This window comes from Xenopus tropicalis, chromosome 8, assembly GCF_000004195.4.
Source record: "Xenopus tropicalis strain Nigerian chromosome 8, UCB_Xtro_10.0, whole genome shotgun sequence".
Lineage (NCBI taxonomy): Eukaryota > Metazoa > Chordata > Amphibia > Anura > Pipidae > Xenopus > Xenopus tropicalis.
In genome coordinates this window covers 57,083,192-57,108,795 of record NC_030684.2, presented here as the reverse complement: position 1 = coordinate 57,108,795, position 25,604 = coordinate 57,083,192, and the positions used below count along the sequence as shown (strand labels likewise).

General features: G+C 38.9%; 1 protein-coding gene across 1 annotated transcript in view; it reads right to left on the bottom strand.

Annotated features, from left to right (window-relative positions):
• aff2 (AF4/FMR2 family member 2) overlaps nucleotides 1-24,356 on the bottom strand; it is a 332,688-nt gene extending 308,332 nt beyond the window's left edge. The window contains exon 1 of the mRNA XM_002934547.5: nucleotides 23,890-24,356. Coding sequence (XP_002934593.2) covers nucleotides 23,890-23,936 — 47 coding nt within the window. The 5' untranslated portion in view covers nucleotides 23,937-24,356. The remainder of the gene's footprint in view (nucleotides 1-23,889) is intronic.
• Between the last annotated feature and the right edge of the window lie 1,248 nt (nucleotides 24,357-25,604).

Below are 25,604 nucleotides of genomic sequence, written 5' to 3'. Positions count from 1 at the left end.
TTTTTGGTTGACAAACCTTGGGTTTGAAAGAATTTATGATGGCCTGTTTGGTGCAATTTTCTCTTCTAGTGGCAACAACTCAAATTTGAATTTTAATAAATGTGCCCTTTAGTATCTGTTTAAATGCAAATTTAAATACCAATGCATTTTAACCCTTTTTGTAACAACAGTTTGATAGGGTTTGTGCAGGGCAAAAGTGGCGTTACAACACACCACCAGGCCCCCCTGTAGCGTGTCTTTGGAGGGGCCCGGTGTATCCCAAACCCTACCTGAAACAATAGACATTTAGAGCTCGGTGGTTGATAGCTTAATATTTGCAATCACTCTTTAATGGTCAGTCAGTACTTGGGGTGAGATGATGCAAAACTATGGCAAAGGCACAAACAAATTTTAGAGAAATAAATCTGTGTGAGCTCTTTCAGTAGAAAAAAATAATAGATAGAATAGATATATAAAGAGGCTTTCCATCAGCTGCAGTCCAATTCACTGAAATTTGTTCTTAATAATAGGTAAAACTATTCTGTTGCAGAGATCAACCCATACTCCTAAGGGGATAAAAACAATTGCAATCACCCATTGATCTCTACACAATTGTTCACCTCTACTTTATAGACATACTGAATTAGTTATATATATAGTTTACATTAATACTAGAAAATTGATCCCGTATTTCCTTTTATATTTGTGCAATGGAATCAAAGTAACCATTAATGATATTCCTGTTGCAGGGCTTTCCTCTATACACTTCTTTTTATTTCTGCTTTAGCATTTGCCTTGTACAAATCTGAACAAAATATTTTTGGAAACTCATTGGGAAGTAAGGACAGAAGTCAGATCTAGCTTTGTCAAATGGATTAATGCTCCTTTTTAAAGTAGAGATTCAAAAGACACTAAACAATAACATTTATAGACTTCCACCCATATCAATTAAATAATAGACATTTCTTTGTATCACACTAGAAAATGCATTACATTTTACATTTGATGTCTGTAAAACAGAAAAAGTGGAATATTATTGAACATTCTACCATATGTGAGTGCAGGGTTTGCTGGGAAGATCAACAGCATTCCAATTTAAATTGCAGCTACCATGGTAACCAGCATTCAAGGTGATTGCATGTTATAATAAGGTAATGTCATTGCCCCTTAAAAGCTACATGACCTAGTTAAGTTAATTTAGTAAAGAATTGTGGGTTTAGGTAATTTTGTACCAGAATTGCCACTGATTGTATATAATATACACAAAAAGTACAAACGACACGCAACGTCAAGTTCAACAATTTCTGTCACATGAACATGTTGATAATATGGTAACTAACAAAAGTGTTTCGAGTACTCAATAAAAACAAATGCCTTCCAGAAAAAAAAGACAAAATTATTTTCATGTGATTAAACTATTATTTGTGATCTGTTATCTAAATTTCTATAAAAACGTGATCATTTTCAATGTGAATTTGTTTCAGTCTTCTGATTAATTTTCTTGCTAATTTCTGTACTTTTTCAGGGCAACAATATCCATTTCCCTCAAACAGGTGTCCAGAACTGGAGTGAATATCCCAGGTGTGGTCTAACCCCAAGACTTGCCAAAGTTGCAAAAACCTATTATGTTTCTAGGTTTCTATACCTATTTATAACTATGTTATTGTTATTATTATTATTCATTGTGTCAAGAATGACATTATATAATATAACCTCTACTGCCAACAAACATCACTAAGCTCTTTTCTGCTATATAAACTACAGTATATTAAAAAGGTAAGTAGGATGTTAATTTGTCTTATCCTAATGAATGAACTATTTATTTTCATTTATCTATTTAAAACCTTGAGTGGCACAGAAAACAGATATTGTAGAAAATCACCAGCACTCCTGCCCTTTCCTAATGTGTAGAACCTGGTGCACAGCCTAAGAGGATGGCATAACCCTAGTACTCAAGGTAATGGAAAAAACAGCCGCCCGAAATGTCACTAATTTGAAATAAACATGCAGGGTTAATCCCGCTGCGCGAAGATCCGTTGTGCAGGCTGTTTCTTCCATAGAAAGCAGATATCCAGGCCTGGCCTAATTACCTGCCAAGCTTGGAATCATCTACACAAACTATACTGAATGTGTGGTCATTCAGCAACAAATGAAAGAGCTGTGGGCCCACAAGCAAGTGTTTGTGTATTTACTATATTCTAAGGTCAAGGTCAAGGTGAAGCAAATGCTTAAAAAATGGCAACCAAAGTGTTTGTGACTTTTTTTTCCCAAGCATTTCTTTATAGAAGAAAAAAAAAAACTACAGAATATTCATGGTTTTTTTTTTAACATTATTCCAATAATTTTTAATGAAGCTGAAAAACTCAAAATTTTAATAAACTGGGAAATTAAATAAAGTTGTTAAAGATATTTCCCATTGTCTTGCCAGTTTTTTTCTTGCTACTTTTTGTGGGGTTTTCTTTTATAAATCCAGACTATTCGAGGTTTCTGAAAATACTTGGGTGTATATTTTACACTTAATTCTGCAATTGAGCCAACTCGCTTTTTAATAAATAACCCCTTACCTTATTTACACCTTACCTTTAATTACCTTAATGGACTTAATTTGCAAAATGGGCGTTTTTTTCACAGCAACTATTTCCATACCACACAACTTTTTTTTTACTGCTCAACTTTTTTTTCTGCCATCTACGGGCATTTTTTCACTTGAAAAATTTCACTCATCAATGGAAAATGATCCCTTTCTAACAACTGGAATCACTGGAATCCATTATTTTTCTCTATAGAGCTACTTTAACTTCTGTTTAATAACTTCCAACGTAGATCTGTAGCAGAAGTTTTAGCAAAATCTAAAATAACTTTATTATCTTAACTCCTTATAAAAAACGTTATTTTCCATGACGCTATGTCATATGGGAAGTACATTCTGCACCCATTTAGATGCCGATAACAGAGCTGTCAACTTTAAAGACACAGTACCTAGGAGATCTGCACCACACTTCGTACGGCACTGCAAAGTTGGGAGGGTGGGACATTATCTGTGACGTCATCGAGAATGAGCAAAAGTCATGATGTCGAGTTAGGTTCCCTGTGCAAACACACATTTTTAACGATTTGCTAAAATATCGGGGGAATTGCTTTAAGTGTTGGGAGACCAGGGGATGGACCTTTAAAATGCCTAACTCCTGGGATAATCAGGAGGGATGACAAGGAAAGGTAAAAACTAAGTAAGCTTTATCAGAAAGGTCTATGTAAATACAGCCATAAGCCCTCTATCAAAAGAAACACAGGATTTCTTGTCTTTTTTTTTGTAAACATGATGTTCCAGTGTCTGACTCTCAGAAACATCCTTAATTCCCGGGGCCAGAGTCTGCGCAGTTCTCTACTCTCTCCCCTCCCCTGCTCCCCCCTCCCACCAGAATGCTAAGAACTCCCTCCCCCTCCCTTAGGAATGTGTGATCTCAGCTATAAGGGCTAGAAACTGCAGGAAGGAAGTTACCTAAAATGGCAGCTGCTATCTTAAGCAAAAGAAGAAAGTTTATAAAGCTGTTTACTCAGGTATGGTAATGGTTTCCGCAAAATAAATATAGTGTTCTAGGAGGCACTAATGTGGCAAATCTATTGGCAGTAAAATTCCAAAATAACTTTCCCTCACCCTCAAATTATGGCACCAAATCTTTTCTTTTTACCTCATTATTCAACAAAATGTTAGATCTTTTTGTAAATATGTTGGAGTAAAGCAATTTCACCAGTTTAGCTTCATCTTTCTGACCCAAGCAAAAAGGGTGTGAAATTTGCTACTCCAAATTCATTAAAGTCCTGGAATGGCAATTTAACTCCAAAGTGTACAAAACCACTGTATTCACAAATCAGATCAAGGCTGTTTTAGATGACATTCACTTCACTCCAGTGTTACTCCAGTAATATTTCTTACTCCAATTTCAGTTTGCTCTACTTTTGTGTATCACCCCTCCTCTCCAAAATCTTTTTCTTTGTGTGCAATTTCCTGAAGCAAAGAGTGTTAATTAGCACAAAAGGGAATCTGGTGCAGAGATTCCTTGGTAAAAGCAGGTGTGAAGTTAAAGATATAAAGCATAAAGGAAGTAGGATTTCATCAAGTTTGAGAACTTCTAGCAATGTTTTACCCCGGTTTTATATGAATCTCATAAAATCTTAAAAGCTTTATTCCAGTTTTTTTTTTTTTGTATCCCTGCACCATACAAAGCATTTTGTCCAAAAAATGATGTGTTTTCCAGATGTTCTAAGGATGTTATTGGGGTGTTCAGGCTGAACCTGTATGATTTTATTTATCTGTGATAGAACATCTTGCAAGCCCATAGTCTAAGAGGTAATAAATATATCATAACTACAAATTAAAAATGTTCCATGTGCAACTAGAGGAAAATTGCGAGGCCCGTGGGAATGCGCTGAATAAAACCAGTTTTAGGTAATCACATCAATGAGGCATAGACAGTTTGCAGGAAATAAATAGCAAAGTTCAGATGTATGGTTTTCGCTCTCCCTTGGTGTGTTTTTTCTTCTGCAGCTGTAGATTGTGTTTTAGTCATTTCCTGTTGCAAACCTTGTCAAAGTGGGCAGCAAACCTGGACTGTAATTACACCAAAACAGGCAGGTTTTTTCCTGTCTTATATGCATTTATATATTTCAAAATGTAATTTAGAACTTTATATTTAGTGTTGCAAATAATGGTTTATTTTCATTCTCTTCACTTCAGCAAGTCTATTAATATCTACATATACGCAGAGGAACACCTTGCAGGCTACGGCTATGCTCGTATCTTACAAACACCCAATGGGCTAGAAAACTGGAAATTGGGAAGGGGTAGTTTCTCTGTCTCGTGCAGTGAGTTTACAATCCCAAACTGGGATACTCTGAACTAACACACACACACACATATTATAAACCACCATAAATCAGAAAACATGAGTAAACACAGTTGCTCGGTTGTTAGGATGGCTTACTTGCACTACTGAAATCTTGAGTTTGGTTCCAGGGCACTATTTGCAAGGCATTTGTATGTTCTCCCTGTGTCTGTGTGAGTTAGGCACCTAGTAAAAATGATAGGTACACCTAGTAAAAATGATAGGGACCAAAGACTGTAAGCTCCACTGGGGCAGGGACTGATGTGAATAATGAACATTCTCTGTTAAGCATTTTGTAAATATGGAGGAGCAAGATAAATAACAGTAAATAAACTTAGTTTCCTTATTTTCTTTGTTATGTATATTAAAGATGTCATATAGGGGTATATTTATCATGCTGTGTAAAAAGTGGCATGAAGCATTACCAGTGATGTTGCCCAGGGCAACCAATCAGCAATTAGATTTCAACAGTTACAAAAACCAAATCAAAGCATCTGATTGGCTGCTATGAGCAACATCACTGATAATGTTTTACTCCACTTTTTACACAGCATGATTAATATACCCCTAAGATTAAATGTTATTTATTTCAACTTTTGCTCAGCACTATTTGGTTGCTAGGGTCCAATTTACCTTAGAATAGAAAAATATGTTATAAAAAGTAACAATAACGATACAAGTGCAGCCTCATAGAGCAATAGGTTTTTGGCTTCTGGAGTCAGTGACCCCTATTTAGAGTTAGAAGAAGAAGGCAAATAGTTAAAGAAACAAAAATAAATATTGATAACCAATGAAACAGTTGCTTAGAATTATCCATTCTATTACATCAGGGGTCCCCAACCTTTCTAACTCGTGAGCCACAGTCAAATGTAAAAAGACTTGGAGAGCAACACAAGCACCATAAAAGTTCATGGAGGAGCCAAATAAGGGCTGCGATTGGCTATTAGGTAGCCTCTATGCACACTATCAGCTTACAGGGGGCTTTATTTAGTAGTAAATCTTGTTTTTATTCAACCAAAACTTGCCCCCAAGTCAGGAATTCAAAAATAACTACCTGGTTTGGGGACACTGAGAGCAACATCCAAGGGGTTGGGGAGCAACATGTTGCCCCTGAGCCACTAGTTGGGGATCACTGCATTACATAATATAAGTTAACTTAAAGGTGAATTGGCCCTTTAAAAGTGCAGAGTTAAAAGGGGCTTTGATTGACATTGCTGCCTCTGAAGTGCCTTAAACCTAAGCCCCTCCTTCCATGAGTCAATGTGAGAACCTCAGGCAGCTGCAGCCCCCGATACAGTGCCGCCATACACATGTACTTGTGCTTATACAAAACACAAGCATTAGTGCAGAGCTCAGCACCCAGTGGTGCAAGGGTCATGTTTAAGTACAGTCCACTTTATGCATCTTGTCCCTGCATTTGCTCTTATTTATGTCTCATGAATGGTGCTCATTGGCCTCCGACATGCAGCCCCTATGTGGCAGGTGCAAGTTACCCTTGAGAGCATGAAATTAGCTGTCAGACACAACTGTTTTTAGGTTTCGGAAAACCAGAGGAATAATTTCTGTAGTAAATTCACACAGGAGGCCAGGATAGTGCTTTAATGTTAAAGGGAAAATGTAGGTAAAATGACAAAACTTTGTTTTCTACTATTTGTTCTTACTTGTCCTGCTCAGAAAAGTCACTAATTTTGAGTGAACTTCTTAAGAACAGCTTAAATGCATCACCGCTTTAACAGGGGAAGCTGAGAAACAAACCATATGAAGAACAATTTAATTAGTGTCAGCTTTGTACAATGAAGCTTGTTTGTGCAAAAAGCCTTTTTGCTCTAGATAGTAATTCAATTCATGATGCAAAGGCCCATTACCAGCATTCTGTCACTTTTAAGTGATTCAATTTCAGGCATTTTTACTTTATTTAGAAATCTTAAGGCAGGCATCCAGCGCCACTATGCAGACACTGAAAGACAAGTCATTGATTTTTTTTTTTGTTTTTCAGATTCAAACTGGAGAATTTTCATACATTATAACACTCATTTCAAAAGTCAAGTACACATAACAAACTCATATTGCATAATGACCTACCTTAGAAAAATGATTTCTCCCACTGAAGGTGCTGGCTTATAGATTTCCTTAGGGCTCATACATACAGGCGGTAGAGTTCTCCTGTGTTTCACTGCAGGGGAGCGATGGGCGAAATGCAGCCCATTCTTTCCTATTTGGCTGCACTAACACAAGAACATGTAAGTGCCTGGAACGCAACATGATGCACTTCACCTGAGTTCAGCACTTACATGTGCTTGTGTCAGTACAGACACATAGAAAGTATAGGCTGCGTTTCATCCTTGTCCTCCCCTGCAGTGATACACAAAATAACCCCACCACAGGGAAATGCTGGGTGAAACACCTGTGTGAATGAGCCCTTAGGTTGATGCCACACGTGGCGTTTTTACGCTGCGTTTTTTCTCAGCCTAAAAACGCCGCACAAGCCACACAGCCCCTGACTATGGCGTTTTTCAGCCTAGTACTGGTGACGTAGCAAATGGTGCTAATAGTGCGAAATAGCAAAAAACACAGCGTATTTCCGCTAGGTCTGACAGCTGCCTTTGTGTATAAATAGGAATAGCTTGATTTGCAAATACTGGCGTATTTCGGCCAACGCTTGAAAAATCCGTGGTAAGGCGTTTTCTAGCGTATTTCCGCATTGTGTGGTTTACTTCAAGTCTTTTCAAGTTATTTCTATGGATGATGATATCGGGCGTTTTTCAGCCGCTGAGAAAATGAGAAAAAACGCCACATGTGGCATCAGCCTTAAGTGTAGGTGATACGGATATGACTACTAGGGTTGCCACCCTATGCATGATGATCTTGGTGTCATGTGCTGCTGATATCATTACACAAACAGCCAACACCATCACACAACATCATAACATGTTGACGTTTCGGGTTATGTGATGACATAGGAGTCAGTGTTATTTGCATCAACCAGACGCAATTTGGAGAATTCTATAGGAATTGGTAGTTTAGTCTTATGCATGAATGCAGGCAAAATAAACATAGATTTCTGTGTAAATGACCAATAATCATCAACTGCTGTATCTACTCCTGTTGAATTAATGTTTGTTTTTGATGCCTTAAATGGTCCTCCACCAAATATGATTTTCTGCGCAGTGAAAGAAAATGTAATTCAACCAACTTTCCCATATACATTAGTTATACATTTTTAATGGTTTTCGAATCATTTGTACAACTAACTGCTATTAAAGGCAGTATTTGTCTGGGTGAATGTTGCAAGCCGGCTAATTAAACCTGATTAAAAGGACTAGAGGGGAACTGACTTCTGCTACATTGTTTTAGGCTCAGACCCAGAGAACAGAAAGGGGTGAATACTGTTTGAAGTGCAAGTGCATTTACTAACACGTTTTTACATTTGTTATTAATGTATATTGAAAAGTTGCTTCAAATTATATTTTCTTTTAAAATGCAAAAACAGTGTATTTTTGCCCCCACATTTGCTAGAATGCTATATTATCAATCTAAAGCTGGACACAAAAAGATCTATATAAAGTAAAGACATGAGACCTGTTATCCAGAATGCATGGGGCCTGGGGTTTTCTGGATAAAGGGTTCTGTACTTTAAATTTAAACATTAAATGAAACTAATAGGATTGCTTTGCCTACATTAAAGGAGAAGGAAAGGTAAAAAAGTAAGTAAGCTTTATCAGAAAGGTCTATGTAAATACAGCCATTAGCACTAACAGAAAAGCTGCACTGAGTCCTCTATAAAAAGAAACAGAATTTCTTATCTTCTTCCTTGTCTCTGTAATTCCTGTGCCAGAGTCTTCGCAGCTCTCTCCTCTCCTGCCCCCCTCCCTCTATCAAAAGAAACACATGACTTTTTGTCTCCTTTTTTGCAAACATGTTTTTCGGTATCTGACTCCTTTCTCAGAAACATCCTTCATTCCCCAGCCAGAGTCTGTGCAGCTCTCTCCCTTCTCCTGCTCCCCCCTCCCATAAGAATTCATAAAACTCACTCCCCCTCCCTTAGGACTGTGTGATCTTAGTTACCAACGGCTAGAGCTGCAGCGGGAAGCTATGAAGACCAAGCTAAAATGACAGCTGCTATCTTAGGCAAACAGAGAAAGCTTCTAGACCTGCATTCTGCAGAATAAATATAGCATTCTAGGTGGCACTAATGTGGCAAATCTATTGGCACTAAAATGCCAAATAATTTTAGTTCTCCTTTAAGAATTAACTATATCTTAGTTGGGATCAAATTCAAGGTACTGTTTAGTATTACAGAGAAAAAGAAAATCATTTAAAATAATTTAGAATTATTTAATTAAAATGGAGTCTATTGGTGATGGCCTTCCCGTAATTCAGAGATTTTTGGATAACATGTTTCCTGATAACGGATCCCATACCTGTATAAATAAATCAACCTTTCTTTTGTCTTAGGTAAAATGAAGTTTCAAGTAACTTAAAGTTTCCTGCAAAGCCATGAACACAGCTATTACATAACTAGAATAATACTCCGTCCAAGTTTTTCCAGAGAAATTGAGTTAATGCCAAGCTTCATTTAAAAGTCCAACTTGGCAAGCGAGTCTGTCACTAAGAGTCTTAAAAACCATTCAATTGTACCTTTTGCCAGGTACAATTGGATTTTTTTGGTACCTGTCAGAATTAATATGCACCTTTTTACCTTTTTTTCCCCACTGAAGACTTTAAGTGGCACGCTGTATATAAAAAGTATCATTTTAATACTAATAATTACATAGCTATGATTTCTGTGCTATTTATATGGCAAGGTGCATTTAAATATACTCCACTTCCATTTATCTTACATGGATGAAATTTTTTTAAAGTGGAATTTAATGTGCCATAAAATGAACTAAATGGTGCATTTGTCATGCAAAAAAAAAAAAAAAAAGAAAAGTCTGGCAATCACTATAAAGCTTGAGTGCCCTTTACATGGAAACCTTAATAAAGGTATTTTAAAAAGCTGGAGCATACTTTATATTACTAAGAATAAATATAAGAAGTTTGTAATACAATTATACGAGGCCCAGGGGGGCTAATTAAACATGTAACACCCCCTCACAGATGCTGTAATTGAAACACTTTCTTTGGCACGCTGCTGTGCCGGTTATGTTTGAGGCAAAGTGGCACACAGTGGAACAAATGCCAGGGCTGTAGGTTTGGCAGCCCTTTATGTTTAGCATTTGCTCATGGGACAGCAGGGGCAATTCCTGAGCACACCTTGGTACCACCATTAAATTAAATCATTAACACCAATTCTGCACTGCTAATGTTTTGGCAGTGTAACTCTTTAGTTGAATGAGTACCAACACTAGTGCTAAAGACAATCCGGTACGTAACTGAATTTTGCCGACAACTCAAAGGTTACGGATACAAACACTTAGGAAATGTGCAGCTTTTACCTTCCCTTTTTACCGTCCCTTTACATCCACCTGTTTTCTTTCCTCGCTGCAGAAGCTGCAAAAAAAATGTTGCTTGATAATTTACTAAATGGCTGTTCATAGGTGAAATAAAATGAGCTAAATAAATGACTGCTGATTATAATCTTCACATTTCCCAGAGGGATAGGATACCACAGTGAAAGATGATTGCTCTGAATAACACTGTAAATGCAACTGGAAACTGGGTGAAAATCTTAATGGATTCAGTGGTGTTTAGAAGCAGGAAAAGAAAGGCTTCATGTCACGAATGCCCAATTAGTAAATGGCCTTATAGAGAGGAGCTCTTTGGGGAAAATACCTATGTCAGCTCATAAACCGACTTCGTTCTTACATATTGCCAGCATCACTTAATTAATGTGGAATAAAATACATACAAAATACTTAGCCTTGTCAAAGCTAAGGTCACCAGTAGCCCAAAATACGATTGCAGCTCCGGTAATCTGTTTATTGGTGCTGGTTAATGTGAGACAGATATGGTTCATGAAATAATTATTATTCAATTGAATGATCTAACCTCCGTCACAGTGTTAAGCTGCTCTCATCACACGCACGAGCTACCCAGAAAGCAGATATTCGGATCAAGGCTAATAAATTATGAAATCTTGCCACTGTTATGGAAACCTTTTCACATAAATCTATACCCATTCTATTTAATGTACAATTAATATGTCCATTTTCCTAAAAAGTACAAATTAAATATATTTATAAGGAAAAATCTAAAACGTTGCAATGGCACAGTCCAGGTTCTTCTTTGTTAAAGACCATCCCCCAGCTCTACCAAATTGCTAACAGTTAATACAGGGTCACAAGGTTCATGGGAAAGAGATAGGAAAAGAGTCAGTTTCAACATCTGATTACCAGGCACCACCAAGCCATGCACGCTGAATAAAAAGAAAAAATTAAAATAAACGATTGCCACTGAAATAAGAATGGCCAGGGAAGGGGTCTCATGTTTTCATTCATGCAGTGGATAAAATATCCTAAAGTAATCCTTACACAAGCTGCTCAATTTGTCTCTGAAAAGTAAACTTTAGGAAGACTGCACACTTGTTCTTTATAATGTGCAAAGCATCACTTTTTTTTTTGCAGAGGAAATAAATCAGGCATTGAAAATACATTTAGGAGTTTGAGAATATTGAGTTCTGTTAATGGCAGTCTGCCACAATGTCAGAAAACTAATAGGTATCCTGAGTACTCATTATTTATCCAACTTACGTGAAATTGTGCAGTCGGTAACTGAAGACAGATTTATTGTTGCAATGCGAAGGCTTCTAAAATGTTGCTCCTTAACAGTATAAACATTTGGATACAGCCATGCCCACGTAAAAATGTAAGAAAGGGTACGTGGTTTTTGAAACATAAGCCCTCACCTTCCTTACGGTATTGTTATGTGTGCATTTTGACCCTTCTGCAGAATGATGAATTTAAGAAAGGGATAGGAAAGGATCACTAGTTACAGCTTAGGAAGGGATAAGATCTCTTATGGAGAGCTGAGCTAAAGCAATTCTGTTATGGCTGCCACAGTTCTTAACATGAGAAGCTCAATTCAAACAATTGTTGTAGATGATGAAATCCAATCCAAAAGTTAGGTGTTTTCCTGTCTGGCTAGAATTCACAGGATCATAATCTATCATTCCCTTTTATTTTTAGTGCCTGGCAGTCTTCCTTAGAAAACCACAACTGCCTGACTAGCACTTTCTAACATGCATTACTTATGTTAATCACCTTGCCTAGTGGTACTGTATTCATAGGCATGAGAAAACATAGGTGGGCTCATAGGTGAGAAATTAACAGCCTATGCTTTAGATAAGCAAATTCTCAGGATTGGAACCACATGGGTCTTATTACAGGCTCTCTAGAGAAAACTGTTACCCTTAAAGGAACAGTTACACCAAAAAATAAAAGTTTTTTAAAGTAATTAAAATATAATGTACTGTTGCCCTGCACTGGTAAAAGTTGTGTGTTTGCTACAGTAATACTACTATAGTTTATATAAACAAGCAGCTGTGTAGCCATGGGGGCAGCCATTAAAGTTGGAAAAAAGGAGAAAAGGTTACATAGCAGATAACAGATGACCTCTCTAGAATACAATAGTGTTTTATCTGTTATCTCCTATGTGCCTGTGCCTTTTCTCCATTGAATGGCTGCCCCCGTGGCTAAACAGCAGCTTTGTTTATATAAATTTCTGGGGCAAACACACCAGTTGTACCAGTGCAGGGCAGCAGTATATTTTATTCTTATTACTTTTATACACTTTCATTTTTTGGTGTTACTGTTCCTTTAAAGACCCCAGCCCTAAGACAGGTCAAACTGTACTTTATGAAAAATGGGTGGGGCTGGGTGGTAGCAACACTTTTGAAACTTCTACCTGCATAGTGTCGGTTGCTCAGTCTTTAGGAGGGGCCCCTGAGGTTGGGTGTCACTAGGGACATACCTTCTGGCACATAGATGATCTGCCTCTAAACAAATAAATTGACAAATGAAACTGACATAGAATATGATTTACATAACATGGCTTACAACAGAGCAGTTCATCTGCTCTAAAGCTGGCCATACATTAAAGATCTGCTTGTTTGGTGAGGATGACATGTGAGTGAATCTTTCCCCAGTAATTGTCCACCTAAGGTAGATAATATCAAGCTGAACTGATAGTTTGGGCCAAATGATCGGATCACAACAAAGAGGATACAGGCCGTTGGGCTGAGGACCACATCAACGAACCAATGGAATTCATAATCCGATGGGAAAATCAAACCTGCACGGTTGACATCTAAAGAGCATGAATCGACAGCCTTAATTTGCCTTGTATGGCCAGTTTAACTGGCTGGTTCCAGCATGAGTTGGCAATCAGCGATGCATTACTGACAAACATCATTTTTGGGTTGTTTTCAGCAGGGCAAACATTAGAATAAGGAAACACGCTGATAAGAAGAGATGAGCAAATTTTTTTTGCCATGTTTGGAAAAAAATGGCAACATGGAAGCCTTTTGTTTCTATGAATAACAGTTGTAACATAGTGGAAAGGTGGTTCTTTTGCAATATATTGCAAGGCATATGTTACTGTAGGGCTAAAAATGCCTTAACCGCAATGTAATTTTGCCTTCCCATTGTCTCTGATGCTTTTTTACAAAATTTTGCAAGATTTTCATTGATGCAAAATGCAGCAAAGTTTGCTCATCACTTCTAATAAACCTTTTTATATCTCAAAAACAATAAGAAAAAAAATAATAAAACCTAGAGCTTAATTAAGCAGTCACTATAATCTATTGAATATAATGCAGAGAGTAATTTCATTATAACAATTTGCAAGTTGGTAATTTACCAGAAAAGAATGAATTTGTATGCTATATGTCACCATATGCTTGCGTGTATCCCTGCATCTCTGGTTTGGCTTCTGTTGTGAAGAATAAAACTCAGCTACAGCACATAAAAGCATTCTTAATATAGCATATTTGCACTTGGTCTCGCTATGTAGAGCAAGTTTTATATGGCTAATTGTACCTACAATGTTATCATTCTTTCATCCAACAAGTAGACAGAGAAAAGGTAATCTCTTCTCAGAGAAAACCCAATATCATTTTCATTACTGCTTTTATTATACTGTGCCAAGCATTATACACAGACTTCCCGTCCTGTAGGATTTGCAATGTTATGAGCACACTTATTACTGCTTGTTCTTTTTATAAAATAAATACAATGCATGTCTTTTTTCAGGGACTTGCTGAACTGATCTGGAATTATAGTTCAGCACTGCTGCTAACTCTGTCACAAGATAGTAAAGACCGATTCTGAACAATATAAACATATAAAAGGCCACGAGGCTTTGGTAAATGTGTACATTTGTTTAAGGATAGGTTAACTTCCAAACTTTTTTTTCAGTTCAATTGTTTTTCAAATAATACACTATAAATGATGCAGCTCAATAATCCAGTGTGCCAATTTACTAAACTGCTACATTCAGAGGCATTAGTTAATGCATTACAGCAGTGTCAACAATTAATGTATCAGATGTAACAGTTTGACATTAGTCCTGTCACATGACAAGCATGGAAATTGCAGCACTGCACATTTAATTGGAGCATTATATACACAGTGCCTCCAGCCAATTGGTGTTTGCTTAGCTCCCAAGACTAACATCACTGTTATGGCTTTAAAGGAGATCCATACCTTCTAAATATCTGCCCCCCCCCCCCAAGCTCTCTAAAGGAGGTGGCCAACTACAATCAGGGTCGGACTGGGGGGTGCAGGGCCCACCACCTGTTTGACGACCCCCCCCCCCATCCCGAGCACGCGGAAATCAAACTTGCCCTCATTGCATCGGGGGAGGGAGACAGATGGCTCAGGGGAGTGCTCGGGAGTGCCCCGGCGTCTGACCCTGACTACAACCAACAACATGTCACAGTGACCCAAGCATTTTATGGCACAGTGGCCCCAACATTTCATCATATTGTAGCCCACCATTTCATGACAGACTGACTCCAGCATTTTTATAATCCAGTTGCCTCATCTTTTCATGACACGATGGCCATTCCATGGCATTGGCCCATGCAAAATCTCACAATTTGGCTCCATCTCAGGGACCAGTGGCCCAAGCCAATGGTGACCCAAGGCAATGGTCCCTGTAAAATTTCACAGTGGTCCTAATACATAGCACAGTGACTGGGATCCTAGATTTACATGACACCATCGCTCCAGCATTTTTATAAAACAGTTGATCAATCAGCATTTCCCCATCCAAGCAGGCCCAAGCATTCCATGACACAATAGCTCTAGCATTTCATAACACAGTGGGTGCAGCAATATATGAGACAGTAACATTTTACACTGGGCCCCTGCAGTCCCACCAATTCATCAATTCATTCATTGCCAGCCCAAGTTCTTTTGCCTTTTATTAGCATTAAGATAAAAATACAAAGAGAGGAGAAGCAGATTTAGAGGTCATAAACAATACAAGGCAAGTGTTGGGGCCCCCTTTGCCTGCCCTGACTGTCCCTATAAAGATAGGGACAGTCAGGGCAGGCAAAGGGGGCCCCAACACCTTACATAAGGTTGTTTTGCCTGCAAATCAGAGCAACATGTGGGCAGTTTAAGCATCTGGCTTGCGGGTCAGGAACATGCTGGGCCACCAAAGCTTCCATTATACTGCCAGCACTTGATGCGTTCGTGATGCATTTTCCACATATCATAAGAAGATGACTCCATTTGTTTCTTGTTCATGGAGAATAACTGTGCTGATGCAAGCAACATGGCTACAATGGGAAAATGTTCCTGGAGACAATAAACTATGCCCTTTTATTTTCCTGACAATTCAAGAGGAAATAAAGGGACTATTAATTTTCCAATAATTTTTTTTTACTATCAGTTTAATGTATGCCTTAGAATATAACAGGTTTTCTTAGTTTGTGCTGCGCAGGTCACTTGAACATTTAATACACTGATTAATTATATTTGTGTTTAAGGAATGTAAAACAAAATATGACTGCTGATCTATTATGCTGTGCTGTTCTATTCTGTGCTGTTCAACCGAAGCTTTTATACAGTAAACATACACATCTAATATAAATATTGCGCAGTAGGAGAAGGAAAGGCTAATAAAGAGTTAATCTCAAGCTGCAGGCATACCTTCAGTTCTCTCAATAGTGTCCTTAAGTCTTTCTCCCATTCAGACAATCAGAAGCCAAACAGGAAGAAAAAACGCTGAGCTCTGTAAAGAAAGCTCACATAATGCCTCACTCCTGCACCAAGACCAAGACCCCTGTACATGCTCAGTTTGTAAGACAAGGAGGAAGCTTCCTGCTGATTGGCTCAGATCCACATTCCTAATGGGAGGGAGTGAGTTCTTAGCATTCTTGAGGGAGGGGGGAGCAGGAGAGAGGAGAGAGCTGCATGTCTCTGGCAGAGGAAAACAAAGAGACAACAAATCCTGTTTGTTTTGACAGAGAACTCAGTGCAGCGTTTCTGTGAGTGCTTATGGCTGTATTTACATAGACCTTTCTGATAAAGCTTACATTGTTTTTTCCTTTCCTTCTCCTTTAAAGCTTACAATCTAAATAACAACTTTCAGTTTTTACATGCTAAAATACTTTTAGCATTTACTTTCTCTCTAAAGTAAATGCCTCAAACTACTATTTAGGTTTAAACATTATATGTCTACTATTTTCTTCACTTATCACTAAACAGTATATATCATCTCTCTCTGTCTGCCTCTCTCATATTTTTTTCTAAAACAACAAAACAATTATTCACACTAGAACTTCCAAAATGTTTCCACAGTAAATTTAACACTAGGCTGTCAGATCTGCACATGCTGGTGGCCAAGGCCCTACTGGAAATATGTATTGCTATAAAAAAGGGTTTTATACAGGATCCAATACTTAGCACAGTATTTTTTAACTAAGTTATACAGTCACCCTGCTATAGTGTTTCTAGTATATCCAAGCAAATATCCTAGGTCTCATCTAGCCCCATAGTTTATGAAAATGATTTCAGCTTGGTTGTCAAGTATATTGTATTTTTATATATTTGTATATAAATACAAAAAAAACAGCTAGTAACCTAACAGGAAAAGCAGGTAGAATAAAGTTGGAATCTCCTGCATTTGTAATTGCAATTAGATTTTACTGTGATTGTTAATTAAAAAAGTTGCTTTTAAAACCAAAGAGAAAATGAATATAAATGTACCCAGTGTGTTCCTGTGAGCACTTTTACCATTAACACTCATTTTCTACTTTAATGGCTTTGGATATATTAGAAAGCAATACTAGTGTTTAGTTACCGCTTTATATGTACAGAACGTAACTAACATGTTTCTTGGCAGAGAGCTTCCAAACAAAGCTGGCTATACTCATTTTAAAGCAAAGCCAATATTTCAACACACAAGCTGTCTTTAGTAGTAGAGGAGTTGGGGGGAAAATTATTTTACAGGAGTTTACATTTATATAAATAAGACTGTCTAACCTATGGCTATTTAGCTGTTGTTTAAGTACAACTCCCATCACCCCCTGTCAGCCTTAAAGAAAATCTAAACCTTAAAAATGAAATGAATATGGCTAAAATTGCCTAAAGGTTGATCATCTCTATAGTAGTAATGATCCAGGCTATCAAAGTTGTCACAGGGGGTCCTCATCTTGGATTTTGTTAGGACTGTCAGTGACACTGCACATGCTCAGTGGGCACTGGGTAGCTATTGAGAAGCTGAGCTTAGGGGTCATCACAAATTATGAAGCAGAAAATTAGGTCATATAAACCGAGGCTACAGGACTGATTGTTACATTCTGATGCTAACTGCATTGATTTTAGAGTTGACATGTAAAATATATACCTGTATTAATTACTAATCAGCCTTTTATTGGGACATTTATATTCTGTATATACAGTATATTGAGTGGGTTCCTAATCTCAGGTAAGTGACAGTAGCAGAGAGCATGTGAAGGGCTGTGGTTTCCATGACTGGTACAGAAGCCCAAAACATAATGTACAACATTTCTGCCCTACTTCGTTAGTTAGGCTATAGTTTTCCTTTATAATAACCATTGGATTTGTCTACAGTGTCTAGAGTTTTGCCATCTTGCATGCCTGTGTTTGCAGTTTCCCTGCTTCCTTCCTACCAGCACCTGCTGCTCTAAGGTGCTGCTTAATGTACATTTAACCCTGGGATGTACTTTTATAATTTACATTAATTCTATTTTTAGCGGCTTCTAAGAATTTAGCCGTTTTAGATTGCAATACCTGCTTTCACTCTGAGTCAGAATGCAAGGGATCCTAACTGCCTAGGCACGCCTGCATAGTAAGTTACCCTTGGGGAACGCTGACAGTGACTTTGTATAAAAGCAGTTGAACTAAAAGACTGATATTATCAACATTTGGGCCTCCATCATTGACTGCGATGGTGCTATGATGACTCTAGCAGGCCCTAGTGGGGGGGCTCATAGTCATGCCACTGGTTTATATATTCTTTGTGCAAGCAATTGCTCCAGATGCTGCTTTTTTGTGAGCTGCCCAAGGCCAGAAATAACATTAAAGGAACAGTAACACCAAAAAATGAAAGTGTATAAAAATAATTAATATATTATGTACTATTTCCCTGCACTGGTAAAAGTTCTGTGTTTGCTTCATAAACACTACTACAGTTTATATAAATACCCTGCTGTGTAGCCATGGGGGCAGCCATTTAAATTGAAAAAAGGAGAAAAGGCACAGGTTACTAAACAGATAACAGATAAGTAGCAGATTCCCATTGTATTCTACACAGTTTATCTGTTATCTTCTTATGTAACCTGTGCCTTTTCTCCTTTTTTCAATTTAAATGGCTGCCCCCATGGCTACACAACAGCTATTTCTATTAACTACAGTAGTCTTTCTGAAGCAAACACACAGCTTTTACCAGTGCAGGGCAACAGTACATTATATTTTAATTATTTTAAAACGTTTTTATTTTTTAGTGTTACTGTTCCTTTAAATAGCAGAGGGAGCAAATATTCTGGGATGCTAAATACAACACACTATTTATTATTATTATTATTATTATTATTATTAACATGTATTTATAAAGCACCAACATATTCCATTGTGCTGTACAAGAAGTGGGTTTATACACTGGACATACATAATTACATACAAAACAACCAATAACCGATACAAGAGGTGAGGAGGGCCCTGCCCAAAAGAGCTTACAATCTATAAGGATAGGGGGTATCTGCTCTTTTTATGTCATCTGGTCTGTGTCTGCTGTTGAATCTTCCAGAAAGAAGAAATGGTTTGGTGGGTGGGTGCAGAATGCCACCTTTACCTAGTGCGCCAAACCGAGAGTATGATTAAAAGTGGAGCGACAAATGAGATGAAGCAAACTCCATTGTGACTGATCCTTTAGATCAGAGCCACCTCCTAATGTGGCCCTGAATACTACTACTTGCTCTGCTAATGAACCAAGCTATGGTCCAAGCACAAAAAACAAGGTTAAAAGTATTGTTTGTATGGCAGGAGCTGTGATGTCAGGTGAACCCCGCCATGTCAGTTAGGTTCAAGGTGGTTGGCTGCATGTATAACCAATCCCAGGAAAGTGCTCAATGTCAGCAATGAGATTGCCAAAAATAAGAAACAAGCGAGTGTCACTGGGAAAATGCTACATGAAGAGATCACAAGCATGCCTCTCAGCTGCTGCTCACTTGGCTGCAATAACTGGCAGGGCACCATAATAAACTAACTGCTGGATGTCACGCATGAAAACTGCCCAGAAAGTGTGCCCAGACCCGATGATATCTTCTATGCATCTAGATACTGTACTTGTACCACTTCCATCATAAGGAGGAATTAAACATTTGCATTGTTTGTGCGTTTTCACACTTCACTGCAGGAAACCTTGTTTAAAGTGTTCTCTCCAATGATAATAGTAAAGTAACATATATTGGAAAATGTAAGAAAAAAGAACATTTTCACCTAGGAAAGTAATGTACGATTGTGCTTATGGACAGGCAAGTGAAGGTCTGTATGGCAGGCACGGCCGAGCTGCAGCTGAACACAGGCCACCTTTTGTCTCCAGGTTGGGGGAATATGCTAAAAGTGCATGCTGATATGGTATGCAGGGAGCCTGTGCACATATACACGGAGAGAAACCTGGCCTGCAGATGGCTGTCTCACGGGTTTTGACAGCCACACGGAGACCTTTGAACTTGCTATTTATAAAACAGTTTACAGAGTTTGTGTTTCTTCCTGCATAACTGGCAGTTTGCTGCTTTTGCTGTAATTAGGCCACTTGCGAGACATGATATACAAGTAAAACAAATTGATTTGCTGTTTCTTTTTTTTTCCTGGCAGGGTAAACTGCTTACATGCGCCTCGATGTGGCACTGGATATGGATTCAGTACTTGAAGTTTGCTTCACTTCTGACTATGGAAATGCCCCTTGTTTGGACGAATATCTGTTTTTAATTAAAGTGCCATTAACGTGGATGATTTCAAATAAACTGTATACATACAACTTTCACAAAATGCATAGGCTTCCATAGATTCATATTATGATGCTAGAACGTGATTGTCTTATATTTATATTATGTTATAAAACAGTCTCTGAGCCAAGTTATTTTCTGTAATTGTGGTAATCTCTGCTTCTTCTAATTTCAGGCCAGAAATCCCCTAATTTACCGTGAATCTATTTAATACATTAGCGCCTAAGGATAAAGGTACTGAAACATACGTTTCCCTAACCCTCTTAGGATCAGTACAAAAGCAGCTTCAGATACTGGAGATGCAAGGAAACTTTTTCAGTTAGATGTTTACTAGAGCGTTATACATACAGCGCTTTCCCAACGCGTTTCTTGGCAGAGAGCTTCCAAACAAAGCTTGCCATACTCATTTTAAAGCAAAGCCAATATTTGAACACAAGTCTTTAGTACTGGAAGGGCAGGAACAAAATAGACTTTACAGGACTAGTGTTTAGTGTATAAATTGGACTGTTCAGCTGTTGTTAGACTACAACTCCCAGCACCCCTGACAACCTTAAAAAAAGCCACAACAGGTTTTGCCTACACTGATTCTTATGCCAGCTTTCCTTCCTAACAGCAGCACTATGTGTGTTTAGCCCTGAGGCACCAGCCATAGTTAAACCCCTTATGGACAGCTCTGTTGGTGCAAAAGGATGTTTACATACATTCATTTAAAAATCCCTCTGTATATTATACCTAAAGTGAAAAATCACAATAGAGGCAACACAGTATAACTGGGAATTACATTGCCTAGGGCAAATATATTCTTGGGAATGCCTCCACTTAATAGGAAGAATAAACTTCTGATATGATTTTGCAATAGAATGGAAATGTGTTTCTCTGCCAAAAAACTATTATTACATAAATTCACATTGAGTAATTAGAGCTTTTTATTTCCTGTTTCATTCATCAAAAGCCTGAGATGATGGCAGATAACAGTGTAGCCCTTTGCTACAAAACTTCTGCTGCGGGGGGGGGGCAGACAAAAAGAAAGGTCGTCTGGGATCACAGGACCAGACTTGGATGCAGAAATACACAACACGTCCTGCTTACATTCTCAGTCATTATTTTGTGCATGCCTGAAGCATTTGCTATTCTGAAAACAGTTTAATTTCTTCTTAAATCCTTGCGGCAATAGAAGAGAGCTGCATGCCTCTGGCAAACAAGCAGTTAAAATAGGTCCGCCTACGCACTGAGGGTTACTGCGCCTCACTAGTAAATAATGCCTAGGAATAAAAAAAATCATAGTTTAATGACCCTCTCAGCAACCAGCGTCCATCATTAACACACCCTCATTCACAAAGATAATGCACCATTTTATCACAGAACACAAGCATTATATCCACAATTATTGTACATATGTGTAAAATGCAAAATCCCACAGTCAGTTCAAGCTTCCCCTACTCAGAAAGGAGAGGCTACCATATTAAAATACACAAACTGGAGAAAAATGAGCTTAAATAAATATATTTCTGGCATGCCTTCCCCACACTGTCAGGTTTGACACATTCTTTCTGTGTTAAAAAAAAGCCTCTCTCCAATCAAATGGTGATTATAGGTGGATAAGAAAACCTGAGCAGTTTTTCATATAAATACATATTAAAGCAATATAACATTGTCTTCATAATGGTAATATTTGAATCAAACCCACTATTAAGCGATGCCTGGTCAGTTCAGCCAATGAGAAACTCGCTACTATGATTTCGGACACAAATAAGATAAATCAGTTTCAAGTTTCTGCGATCAACATTGAATGCATCTCCGCATCTGTTAGTACAGCCCAATAAAGGGGGGTAGAATCACAGTTCTTAGAGGTATGATTTGCAAAGCAAACACAAAGGTGCCACTGATACAAATAACACAAGTAACAAAGAGAGCAATAATAATAATAATAATAATAAAGGCAAGACAGCTCAGTGCAAACTACAGCAACCTGCTACAATATAACTCATATACTCCCAGCCAGTCCCCATGCTCATAGATGTTTACTTTCCAAAAGAAACTTTTCAGCAGCAAGCACACTAAGGCATAGTTATTGTTAAATTCCATAAGAGAATGATGATTCGTTAACATTTAAACCAGGGCAGTCATCAGGGAGCATGGAAGGTTCATTGGCAACCAGCACCACTAACCTTGCGGCCACAAAATGGCATATTGCATCATTTTTAGTGCATTCAAGCATCGTGTGGCCCCAAACAGACAACTGATTAGGGCCCATAAGGGAGATGTAGGTTTGTTTCAAACAGTGCATCAGTATATAAAATAATCTATCTATTAGGTAATAAGGATAAAAGTCCCAGGGAGTTCCTTGCTATATAAAGGAAAACGCCATGCATCCTTTATCATACGGATTAGGAAATACAATCTGCTTTATCATACAAACAGGAAACTTCCGACAGTGTAAACAGAAAACTACTAATAAAAGTCTGCAGTCAGGTTTAGTGAACTTGTTGGCTGGAAACCTCATGCTTTTAGACTGGTCACAGGTTTCTGAATGGAAATCTTATCAGGTATCATCAGCTGTCAGCAAAACTGCAACTCCCAGCACCCTTTGCCAGCACACATGTTTGCCTTAACAGGGATACATGTGAATTTGGCAGACATGTTTTCTTTGCCATAGGCAGGTGCTCATTCTGAAAGCACTGCATAAGTTGTTGAAACAAATGATGACGTTGATGAGAATGATGATGTCACATCTAAGCTGTTGTAGTGCACAAACAGCTGGAGGACCACACAACCCGTCATATAAACAGACAAGTATATCCATGTATAAGGTTAGGAATGGCATATACAATCATTCTAAGCATTTCTCTGGCTGTAACAATAGCAATAAGCAGTAGAAGTAACAGAAAGAATACCAGGTGATGCCACTAAGCCCAGTACTACGTAGGAGCTAAGCCCAGCACTATGTAGTACTATAGGCACTAACCCCAGCACTACAGTATGTAGGCACTAAGCCCAGCACTATGTAGGCACTAACCCCAGCACTACAGTATGTAGGCACTAAGCCCAGCACTATGTAGGCACTAAAACCAGGACTATGTAGGCACTAAGCCCAGTACTATGTAGGTACTAACCCCAGCACTACAGTATGTTGGCACTAAGCCCAGCACTATGTAGGCACTAAGCCCAGCACTATGTAGGCACTAAGCCCAGCACTATGTAGGCACTAAGCCCAGCAATATGTAGGCACTAAGCCCAGCACTATGTAGGCACTAAGCCCAGAACTATGCAGGCACTAAGGCACCAGTGACAATGAGCGAACGTGTAGTTCAGCAGCAGCAGCGGCACTGCGCTTGGCATCCCCTGGTTCATTGCAAAGGCATCTCTGTCTCCCAATCCCCAGTAACTTAGCCCATCTATTGAATGAAGCATTAGGCGTCAGGCTGTTACAGGCAATACGGATAATCGCCAGTGAAATGCCAGGGAAAGGGAGAGAAAAAGCCCATGCCCATCGCGATGCAAACTCCAGTAAGTTGGATAAAGGCAGCGCAGCGCCGGGGCACTCACACACCGTAACAAAGGCACAAGCCGGAGCCAAGGCGCTGCTGGTACATGGGGAGCACTTACCACTGCTGATCCAGGTCCCAGTCTCGGAAAAAGTCGAATAGATCCATAACAGAGTCAGCGCGATGTCGGCTCCTATTGAGAGTGATCGGGCAGCCAGGGCAGCGCAGCCAGGGCACAGGGTGGCAGTGAGCAGAGGGCAGGCTGGCAGCTGGGCTTGCGGGGCTGTCAGTGTCCGCCCCGGTGAAGCTGAGCTGAGCGCTGGGAGAATGCTAAGCCCCGGCTGCCTGGCTGGAAGAGGCAGCATCACACTGCCAGAGAGACAGAGAGAGAGCGAGAGACAGCGGAGGAGGAGCCAAGGAAGCCACAAGCCACGACATGGAGCCAGCGAATGATCAAGGCTGGGATCTGGCAAGAGCTTGTGTGCCCCACCTCTGTCACTATCAGCTGCGCCCCATCGGCGGGGTCACTGGGTGACATCCTGAGGAGTGCTTATCTGGGAGTCCCAAGCGTCAACTCCTGCCATTCTCTCTGGCTAAACTCCGCTACTGTATCCCATGGAGCGCAACCAATGGGTTCCGTCTGACCTGTAACGTGTCAAGTCATTGTCAAATAAGTTACTCTCACTCGTTTGGTTGGTGAGGAAGTGGGGATTTGGGCCACACAGTAGGACTCAATTTTGTAACATCTTAAACCTCCAATAATATATGACTATTGATAGGTTCATGTTTAGCATTATTTACACAGTCACCATGATCATATATATCAGCATGATTTTTTATATATTTATATATAGAGAGAGAGAGAGAGAGAGAGAGAGAGAGAGAGAGAGAGAAAGAGAGGATAGAGAGAGAAATATATAAGCCATTTTGCAATTTATACTAAGGTCTTGTGGCACTAATATCTTCTTTTTCAGTTAATAACATAATCAGATATCATTTTTACTGGGTGGGCTTATAAATTACCAGTAAGACATATACCATCAGCACAACCAATCCTCTTCTACAATGACAGCCTGGTGCCTGGTAAAAGTGAATATTAACATTTATGAGGGTGCCAATCCTCTATACCAGGCACCGGCTATATTTGTAGAAGAGGGTAGGGTGTGCTGGTGCTATATGACCAAATACATATCAGTCCTGGGCACCTCAGGTGAAGTGGATCTGCCTATACCCAGTCAAAAAGCTATCTATTGGCTCCTTTGTTTTGGAAATGAAATATGGATTTATGGCTTTCAGAATGATTAGTGTCCACCCCACCCCCAGTCACAGAGTCTAGTTACACCACTGCACCTGCGGAATGTCAAACCAATAACTCCAGTTGTGCTCCAATAAATCAAAAGACTATATTATTCCAAGTTCCTGCATCTGCCTGTAATATTTTCCTTTCCAGTTAAGACTTTGGTGCCCCAATAACATCTTCTAGTAACAAATAAGATGTTTGCTAACTGGTTGCTTGGGGTCACTAGAATTGAAGCAAATTTTTGCACCAGTTATTACAGTGAGTTAACTCTAGAACTTGACTGACATATGCATTATAAAGCTAGCTGAGCTCTCATTGGTTCCTATGTGTTACTAGACCTAACATATATCAAATCTGACATTTAGCAAATATCTGTAAGAAAACATCTGATTGGCTACTTGTTACTAGAACTTGCTCGCCAAACCTGGCAGAATAACATACATTGCTTTGTTGTCCAATGTACCGTAGAGCAAAACTCTGACATAAAGAAGTAATAAGTGCATTAAGACATTATTGGGGAATAGTAATGAAAGGTG